This window comes from Triticum aestivum, chromosome 6B (genome assembly GCF_018294505.1).
Source record: "Triticum aestivum cultivar Chinese Spring chromosome 6B, IWGSC CS RefSeq v2.1, whole genome shotgun sequence".
In the NCBI taxonomy this organism is placed as follows: Eukaryota; Viridiplantae; Streptophyta; class Magnoliopsida; order Poales; family Poaceae; genus Triticum; species Triticum aestivum.
In genome coordinates, this window is record NC_057810.1 from 24,153,504 (window position 1) to 24,163,236 (window position 9,733).

General features: G+C 43.5%; 1 protein-coding gene across 6 annotated transcripts; it reads left to right on the forward strand.

Annotated features, from left to right (window-relative positions):
• The first annotated feature begins 955 nt into the window (after positions 1 to 955).
• On the forward strand, positions 956 to 9,206 carry LOC123135488 (disease resistance protein Pik-2). Of its 6 annotated transcripts, XM_044554572.1 has the most exons (6): positions 956 to 1,269; positions 1,700 to 1,814; positions 1,890 to 3,635; positions 3,731 to 3,826; positions 4,159 to 4,908; positions 7,089 to 9,206. In XM_044554572.1, the coding sequence occupies exons 3-6, from the start codon at positions 2,493 to 2,495 to the stop codon at positions 9,009 to 9,011; spliced, it is 3,912 nt and encodes a 1,303-aa protein (XP_044410507.1). In that variant the 5' UTR covers positions 956 to 1,269; positions 1,700 to 1,814; positions 1,890 to 2,492; the 3' UTR covers positions 9,012 to 9,206. The 6 variants fall into 6 exon arrangements, with proteins under 6 accessions (XP_044410507.1, XP_044410504.1, XP_044410505.1 ...); XM_044554569.1 differs by having other exon boundaries at positions 956 to 1,814; XM_044554570.1 differs by having other exon boundaries at positions 956 to 1,771.
• Positions 9,207 to 9,733: the final 527 nt, after the last annotated feature.

Below are 9,733 nucleotides of genomic sequence, written 5' to 3' on the forward strand. Positions count from 1 at the left end.
CAACACACCATGCCAAGGAAGCTGATCGGGCAGGGGAGAACACAGATTTGAGAAGCACGAAACCTAAGTCCATGGCCTGAGGACCGAGGGGAGAAGGAAACACTGGATAAGTCCGCCAAGCGTACCTGCAATGAAGTGATCAAACAATTTGGGCAATACATCATGGATGAAAGGATCTATCTCATGGTTGGAATATGATAGGAAAAATATATGAACCATCGTGTTGCCCGAGAAACACGGCCAAAGGTGGTTAGATGGCAGGACCCCTTTTATAACCAAGGGTGGGAATAAACCTTGGGCCATGCCAAAGGGTGGAGCGACACCCGTCTGGGTTGTGGGAGTACTCCGTCATGGAGATAACACGATAATTACGAAAGGCAACCGAGTGTTTGGGGGCTTCATCGGACCAATGGCTCGAAGTTTCATGCTTTTGAGGTTGTTTTGTGTCATTTTTTAGTGGCCGTTTTGTGTCTTGTTCTTCATTTGTGTCGTTTAGTGTTTTTCTTGATAAATAGTAGACAATATGACGACGATTGGTGTCTTTTCTATAAAAAAAATCTTTCACAACCTTTTTTAAGGAATAGCATTGCTAAATGAATAAAGAATCCAACACATATGGAAGCTCTCGCTTTCTTTTGTGTTTTCTGAAAGTAAAAAGGTAACAGTACTCGCGTTAGTAGCCTACAAGCCAAAGACGGATTTCAAATAGATTCCGTCCGGCCCAACCTAGTTATGCAAGTACTCCCTCCGTTCACATTTCATCGATGTTCTGAATATTTTAATATAGACTATATATGGACTGAAATTATGAACATACTGGAGTACATACTAAAACGCGTCTATACATCCGATTAAAAAAAATAGAACATCTTATAATACGGAATGTAGGGAGTAGTAAAAGAGGACAAATACGCCTTTGTATTTCGAAAGCGTAAATGGTTATCCCTCAGATACGCTTTGCTTCACTCTAGGGGAGCATCAGATAGCGTCACTGTAATCACCCACCCGCCCAAATTAGAGATCGGATCGATCCGCCGGCGGCCACGCCGGTCAGGTGTCCCCGGCGGCGAAGCTCGGCGCGACGACGGAGCCTTCCTGGCGATGGGGTGCGGTGGGAGTCGTACAGGCGCGCGGCGGCGGCGGCGGTCTCGATGGCGTCGCCGCTCCAGGGGGGATTCGAGTCCGGCGTCGTCGTCGGTCCGAGCGGGACGGGGCGCAGCAGCGGCGGTGGCCCGAGCAACGAAGACAGTGGCGTTGAACCTCCAAAAGGTACCAGTGGCCCTCATTGCGCTGTAATTACTCGTAGGCGTAGCGCCATTCATTTATCAAGTGATTTAATTAAATTCAAAGTGGGTGATTCAGATTTTGAGTTACTCACTCCTAATGGTGGAGTAGAATCCCGAGACACCGCCAATTTGTGCTGGCGAGTCTGTTTTGTACGAGTAGCTTACATGTTGAGTGTTCTGCAGTCTGAAGAATCTGCATAGCCTGATTTCTCATTTGGAGTTGCCAGTGCTGTCCAAGTTCTGTCCTTGTCAGCATAGCGAACTCTGCTTTGTCTTGCACATGCTGGATCCTCATGTTGTCGATGCAGGGGAGAAGCGTGATCATTGTCCTGTATTTGTGGAGAAGTAATTCTGAAGAAAGAAGGAAAAAAAAATGTTACTCAAACTGACATACCGCTGTCTCCTCACTGAAGTTAGCCAGATTCCTCACTAAGGCCTTTGGAGATGCATTACCTGACGTGCAACCAGCAGATCCCCTCACACAAGTTAGCCCATCATCAAATCGAATGATTTCATTGCGGTTCTCAAGTTAAGTATTATTCATTGCTTGGAGGTCGAATGGAATTAAAGTATTATTCATTGCTTTCCACATATACATTACAGCTAAAATCGGATGCTAGCTGCTACTCTTCTAACCAAAGCACCCCCAAGAAAAAGCTACTTCTTGTTCTGTTCAGCACCTGGTGTCGTTTCCTGCTATACTTTGGAAGAAACAACTTTTCAACTCATATTCCTCATAAATCGTCATTTTGGTGCTGCACTGAATGACATGAATTTGCCTACCCTGCAATTAGAATGAGCTTGTTGTGCATCATAAGTTAACTGGATTAATTTCAAGCAAACTGGCCAGTTGTTTTCTTAAGCATATGGGAGTTGCAGCGGTTAATTGGTAACTGGGAGCAATACAGCCTTCGCTAGAAAAGAAGTGGAATGACTGACGTGCAGTTTTGGACAAAAGTAGCTGCCTTGCCTGGCCTGCAAGGATCATTGATCCTCCAGCTCCATATCTTACCTCCTTGCTGCTTTTGGTAAAGCATCAGATGCTCTCTTTGGTACTAGCATGAAACCTAAAGTATAGTTTGCTCCAAGGCTAATAAGCTGACAGTATTCTGCGGGGAAACCAAAAGGGTATTGGCAGGGACCAATATCTTCAGAGCTAGCATTAGCACCAACACCTCATATCGCAGCAAGAAAGAAACGATAAGCATGGAGGCGACGGCGGTTAGCTTGGGCAAGGCTGTGCTCGACGGTGCGCTGGGCTATGCTAAGTCCAAGGCGGCAGAGGAAATCGCGCTGCAGCTCGGTGTCGAGCGCAATGTGAACTTCATCAAGGACGAGCTGCAGATGATGCAGTCGTTCCTGATGACAGCCGATGAGGAGCAAAGCCACAATAAGGTGCTCACCACCTGGGTGAAACAGATTGGGGTCCTGGCCTATAAGGTGGAGGATAGCCTCATGGATTTCGGCCTCCACTCGGAGAAAAAACCATTCTTGGGCTGCATCCCCCGCAACCCAGGTGATCGACGCCGCATTGCCAAGGAGGTGAAGGAGCTGAGGGCCGAGGTGGAGGATGTGAGCAACAGGAATCTGCGCTATCGCCTCATCAAGGAGAGTTCAGGCTCCAAGCCTACCACGGCAGAGGAGCAGGCCAGCATTGCCACTGCAACACTGTTTGGCATCAACGAAGCAAGGCTTGCTGCCTTGGAGCACGAAAAACCATCAGAGGTGGACCTCCGCCAGCTGATTACCAGCAACAATGTGGGCCTTAGGGTGATCGCTGTTTGGGGAACTAACAGTGATCTCGGGAAGACGTCAGCCATCCAGGAGGTTTATGATGACCCGAAGGTATTGAAAAGGTTTGGATTCCGTGCTTGGATTAGGCTGATGCATCCTTTCAATCCACAGGAGTTCCTCCAGAGCTTAGTAAGGCAATTTTATGAAAATTTCTATGATGAGGTTGGAAAGCCATCTGTCAATTCACAAGAGTTCCTCCAGAGCTTGCTAAGGCAATTAAATGAAAATTCCCATGATGAGGTTGGAAAGGCAGAACAAGAAACAAGTGTTGGGGCTGTTCTGGCAAAGATGGAGAAGATGGATCAAAGTGATTTGGTCTGCGTGTTTAATGCACAGTTGTGTAGCAGTAGCTACCTGGTTGTAATAAATGACCTGTCCACAATAGAAGAGTGGCATTGCATTAAGAAGTACTTTCCCAACAACAAGAAACAAAGTAGAATCGTTGTTTCCACACAGCAAGTTGAAATTGCAAGCCTGTGTACAGAGAAACCATACCAAGTTTCGGGGTTCAAGCAGTTGTCATGTGATCAAACTATTTATTTGTTCCACAAGAAGGTAAATCTTTTTCTTGTCTTGGTTTCTGTTACAATTTCTTCTTCGTTTTATTTATTACTTATTGGTTCTTCTTTTCATTTTGGGTCTAATTGCAGAATTCAGAGGAGCGGGTCAGCATGGGTTGTGTTAGTGTGACATTGTTTGACACCAATGAAGCAAGGCTTGCTTCTATGGAGAAGCAGAAACTGAAGGTGATACTCCGCCAGCTGGTCAAAATTTTAATCTTGAATTCCATTGTCTGGATTATATTTGGGTTGTGTAAATGTCTGATAGTGTGTCCCTCTTATCTTCACATGCATGCACAGATGCATGCACTCCGTGCGCGCTCAGAGTTACACTAACTGAAAAACACACGGTGCTTTGAAGTGATCCCAGGATGTATATGAACTTAGATGATTTTTTTGGCACTCTCAATAAAATTGTGCGCATGGATATCCTCAATATTTAAAGAGATACACGGGTAGTCTAGATATGAAAATGTGTAAAACACAACTGCATAAATTCTCATAGATTTTTTTTTCAGGTTATGCATGAATCATGTTCTGCAGAGCCCATTTCCAACTCAAACAATGTTACTACTACTGAGAAAAACAGAGCAATGCTCACCACTGAAATACAGGAGCAAGACCAAGTACCTAACAATCCAGATGAAGAAAAAGTTCATAACCCAACTGCAAGAAAGAAGTTTGATCGCAGCAGGACACTAGCACTGGCTGGTGAAGTACTCTGTGGGCGAGAAACAGAGAAATCTATTCTTCTCAAATTAGTTGGACAACCAGACAACAATCAAGGCTGTAAGGTGATCTCAGTTTGGGGAATGGGGGGTCTTGGAAAAACCACTCTTGTCCGAAGCATCTACCGAAGTCAACAGCTTGGTGACTGGAAACGCGCATGGGCCACAGCATTTCGTCCTTTCAACCCTGAAGTGCTCCTTAGAGATTTGGTTTTGCAGCTTCAGAATACTATTCAAGAAGATCCTGCTGGATCAACATCAACTGGAGCAGAAAAGAAAAGCATATCAGTGATGAAACTTCAAGACTTGAAGGATGAGTTAGCTCGGTTACTAAAATTGAAAATGTGCCTTGTTGTTCTTGATGATATATCGTCCACTTCTGAATGGAATTTGGTCAAATCGTGTTTGGATAATGCTGGAAGGATCATATTAACCACAAGACAAAAAAATGTTGCCAAACATTGTTCAAGAGAAGACAAGAACATGTACTGTCTTGAAGGTCTGAAAGATGCTGCTGCACTTGACCTCTTCATAAAGAAGGTAGTTTTGTAACTAGTACCATTTCTTCTCTTTCATATGAGTTTTGTTTCACATGATATTCGTAAGCTCAATATTTCTCTCAGTTCAAAATTTAGAAGTATTAAAGCTGATGTCTTCTTTGAAGAAAATGTTTAATCACTAATAGTTCGTACCAAGATATTAGATCTAGAAAAATGTCCACCAACAGAAATGGATTTTTTTTGATAAATATTAGATCTGAACTCGCCTGCTAATTTATGGGTAAGCACCATGGTGGGTTTGTGTGATTGGGTAGCTTTCTTGGACACTGCAAGTCGAGCCTCCCAATGTGCAGCGTGCTGGGACCTCCCGTTGTCTTGGGCCGGTGGTGGCCGTGGGCTGGTAGTTTGTGGGTGCTATCTGGACTATGCCAGTGGTGTTTCCGTAAATCCGTCAGAGGCTGGGGCATCAGCAAGCATGTTGATATGCCGATTTGAGCTATGTCTGGTGGCTCGCTAGACCTGCGAGGCATTGTCTGGCTCCCAGGTTCACAGTGTCATCCACGACGCGGAGGTATTGCTGCTTCGCCTGCCAATGGAGGGGGACATGGATGAACTTGTGCCATTTCATCCTAGCGATGTTGCTTGAACATCTGTGTTGACTGGTATATCAGACTATCAGTGCCTCAGACTGCATGGACGATGACCATGCTTTGGCTAGCTTGGATTGTCTACATCATGACGCGGCAGGAGGATGACATTTCGTAGCTCAGGAGTTTGTTGTGATAGATGTAGAGTGTGGCTTTTTGCGGCGGTGCAACATCCAGGTTGTCAACCATGTTTGGTAGTTCAGCATCTTTAAGCCATGACGAGGGCATCTCATGTGCTTGTCTTGGTCAAACTGGGCCTTTCTCCTCATTGTGTGGGTCATGCCGTATTTGACCTACTTTGTGGGAGGAAGATGCACCATGGTGGTGGTGGTGGTGGGGGGGGGGGCCCTTTGTCGATGGTGTGAGGTTGTGATTCATTGTTGCTGATGGGCTACCATCTTTCCTCAAGTTGGGGTGCATGTGTGTGCGCTTTTTCGTGTGTGGATGGCATCAAGGCCGTTATTGGTCTATTGGAGTGTGTGTTGTAATGAGCACCTAGCGATTTGTTGGCTGTTGTCCTCTGTGTTGGTGTTTGGATGTACTTGCATATTCTTAGCCTACAATTTTTTGAACAATGGAATAAGATGCAAAGCTTTTGCGCATTTTTGGAAAAAGTTTCATTGAAAATTTGCAGTTTTTGTCCTGTGCAAGCAAGTTTGAAGAGTTGAAATAGCAATTTTGTGCCCTCAATTTTTTCCACGTGCTACAGAAATGCAACAAAGATTACGGTGCGGTTGTAATTAGGTAGGTTCAGACAATCAACTCACTTTCAGTAAATGTTTTGCCTCCTTGATTTAGTTGTAGCGTCAAATGTTCTCACCATACTCATGAGTGATACTTGTGTGTTTTTAATGTAAGCTGGTGAAGTCGCTAATTACTTTGTTAGGGGTGAGTCTCTTTTTTTCCGGTATTTCTTGGAGTTGAGCAATACTGTTCTTTTGCCTGTACTATTTGAGTGAATCTTATCATGAAATTGAATTAAATTGTCAACCAATCATCAGGTTTGTTACCAGGCTCATGCGCACAAATTTTAAGGGCTAAAGTAGCAACCTTGTTATCCTCAAATTTATTTATTCATTTCATAAGCAAAATTTGCAACATTATTAAAAAAATGTAATTGTGCAAAATACTTGAAAATTTGTAATCGTGATTTCTTCAGAATTTCTTGGAAGCACAATTTTTTTAAACTGGGGCATGTGCTCCTATGTGCATATTTGAATTATCGCACTCACGCTCTCGGGTGCACACTTTAATTGTAGCAGTATCTAGGATCACAATGTTTAGTGCACAACTTAGATACAAGGTAATTCGAATGCTGATGAATTCTCCATATGAAGAGAATTTCATTTTATATGACTGTCAAGTAAGAGTAACAAAAGGGAAATTTCAACAAAAAGTTAAAAGTCCAAGAGAATAATTTCATAAAAAACTTATCCTAAGGGTCAAGGATTTACTTACAGAATCTACAACTTGAAGCTAGGACAAACAAGTTTATATTATTTCATATTCTTAGTTTAGCAACAATAATTCTTTAATCCAAATAGTTAACTTTGTCAAAATATGTCCATTACAGGTATTCAAGGACAATATTGACAAACATGATTTAGTCCCAGCTATGATGGAGCAAGCAAGACTCATCCTACATAAATGTGATGGACTTCCCCTTGCAATATCGACTATCGGTGGATTCCTAGCCAGCAAGCCAAAGAATGCTATTGAATGGAAGAAGATGAATGATCAAATTAGAACTGAATTGGAGATAAATCCTGAACTTAGGGCAATAAAAACAATTCTTATGAGGAGCTATGATGGTTTGCCATACCATCTCAAATCTGTTTTCTTATATCTGTCCATATTTCCAGAAGATCATAGAATTAGGTGGGGTCGCTTGGTGAGGCGGTGGATTGCAGAGGGTTACTCAAGGGATATGCATGGCATGAATGCAGTTGAACTTTGTCGGAGGTACTTTGATGACCTCCTGGATAGGAGTATGATCCTGCCAGGGGAAGGGATAGACCAATACAAACAGAAAATCAGTTCTTGCCAACTTCATGATATGATCCGTGAAATATGCATCTCAAAGGCTAGGGAGGAAAACCTTGTTTTCACATTGGAGGAAGGATGTTGTTTGAGCAACACACTAGGTGCAATACGCCATCTTGTCATAGGCAGCAACTGGAAAAGGGATAAACATGTGCTGGAGAGCATGCTAGACTTGTCACACGTACGGTCATTGACCGTGTTTGGAGAGTGGAGACCATTTTTCATCTCTGATAATATGAGGTTCCTGCGAGTGCTTGACTTGGAAGACACCGTAGGGCTAAGGGATCATCATCTTGAGAAAATCGGGAAGCTCCATCACCTCATGTACCTTTCTCTACGAGGATGTCGCAGTATTTTATACCTGCCAAATTCTTTGCAGAATTTGAGGCACCTCCAAACACTTGATGTTAAAGGTACACAGATAATTGAGTTGCCAAGAACAATCACCAATCTTAGCAAGTTACAGAACCTTCATGCAGCTGGTTTTTGGAACAGAGGGCACGATGTCAAGGGAGAGGACATAGTAGATAAATATTCAGGTTACAGATATTGTACTCCTACATGTCAAACATGCAGTGTTTTGTTGTCCAGAGGTCATCTTTTCTTGAGACCACAAGTTTTAGATGCTGGTTTGAATAGGTATGATATATTCAATCTACACTGCTTCAAGGAGAGGCGTCTAGATGGTGTTATACTTCCTAGAGGGATTGGCAGATTGAAGGCCCTTCACTCACTAGGTATTGTTGATGTTTCCGGGAGAAATGGAAATGCCACTATAAAAGAGTTTGGAGAGCTTACTCAGCTACGTAAGCTTAAAGTGGGTGGTCTGAGCTACAGGAACATCAATGAGTTATGGTCTGCCATTGCTGGTCATAATCAGCTTCAATCTTTGTCAGTTGAAGTGGGTAACCCGCATGAAGAGAGGAATGAGTTAGATGGCTGTTTGGGTGAGGGTTTGTTGCCACCAAGCAGCCTTGAGAGCCTCACTCTGGCTGGTAAGCTAGTCACTGTAACAAAATGGATCCATACGCTTCAGAATCTCACCAAGTTGGTGCTAAGTTACAGCAGTTTGAAGCAAGATGATGATGCCATACAAGCCCTCGGGGTGCTACCAAATATTGCGGTTCTACGCCTGCAGAATGACTCGTTCAGGGGGACACAGCTCCATTTCCAGAGGTCATCTTTCCCTAGCCTCATGGTGCTGGAGCTCGATTGGTTAGACAACCTCAAGTCGGTGCAGTTTGAAGAAGACACAATGCGCAAGCTTGAGCTGCTACAAATTGGTGTGTGCGTAGAGCTGAAGGTCATCTCCGGGCTGCCAGCCCTTAAAAGCCTCAAGGAAATTCAGTTGCTTAAAGTTGGTGACAGTTATCTCACTAAAATATATGAGGTGCAGAGGGAAGAGGTGGAGAGGCAGGTAGGGGAGCACGTGAGAGCGAACATTATTGACTGACTATTAAACTCTCCTCTGTGTGTGTGTGCGCACGCGCATATTATCGTGCCTCTCCTGTATTCTACGTACTATACATACAGTAGGAGAGTACCAAATTGGGTCACTCGGGCGTATACAGCAGGACTGTAAGTCTGTAATGCAACAGTTGTATGTATCACTTTAAAACGCACTACATAGCACTTCCTTTGATGTAAATTTCATATAATAATCACAAGCTACTGATAGGATGCCTCCGCGTGCATTCCTTTGTTGTACCAGCATCGAATGCGGTACGACACCGAATGCAGATTGCAGCTAGAACACGATGATTGCTCCCAAAAGAAGAGGAGGAATACATCACAGTCGGTAACACATGTAGTGCCATTAGCCATGCCATTTTATATATGAACCTTCAGAAGCTGCTACAGCTAACAAAAAATTTAAAACATTGGAGTATAGCAAGCACTAGAGATGTCATCCTCACAGACTTGTTCCTTTTTCTTTTCTTAAGATAAACATCTATGTAGTATATCCTCTTGCCAATTGCATGGTAAGGAGGAAGAGGATGGACTACGTGCACATGGATTACCGGCAAAGAACTGCCAGCAGCACATCCCCTGAGAGAAAAAGCAGAGGTTTGACACATAATCAACAAATTGGACATGTTAACCCCTGACAAAAAGATACATGTTTGTATCTTTGTTCTCCACACTGAACTAAATTTCACAACTGTTCATCTGGTG

Coding starts and splice junctions, on each gene's coding strand:
- LOC123135488 (XM_044554569.1), top strand. CDS start 2,493: ATGGAGGCGACGGCGGTTAGCTTGGGCAAGGCTGTGCTCGACGGTGCG. Junction 3,827..4,158: donor TGGAGAAGCAGAAACTGAAG/GTGATACTCCGC, acceptor TTTTTTTTTCAG/GTTATGCATGAATCATGTTC. Junction 4,909..7,088: donor TTGACCTCTTCATAAAGAAG/GTAGTTTTGTAA, acceptor TGTCCATTACAG/GTATTCAAGGACAATATTGA.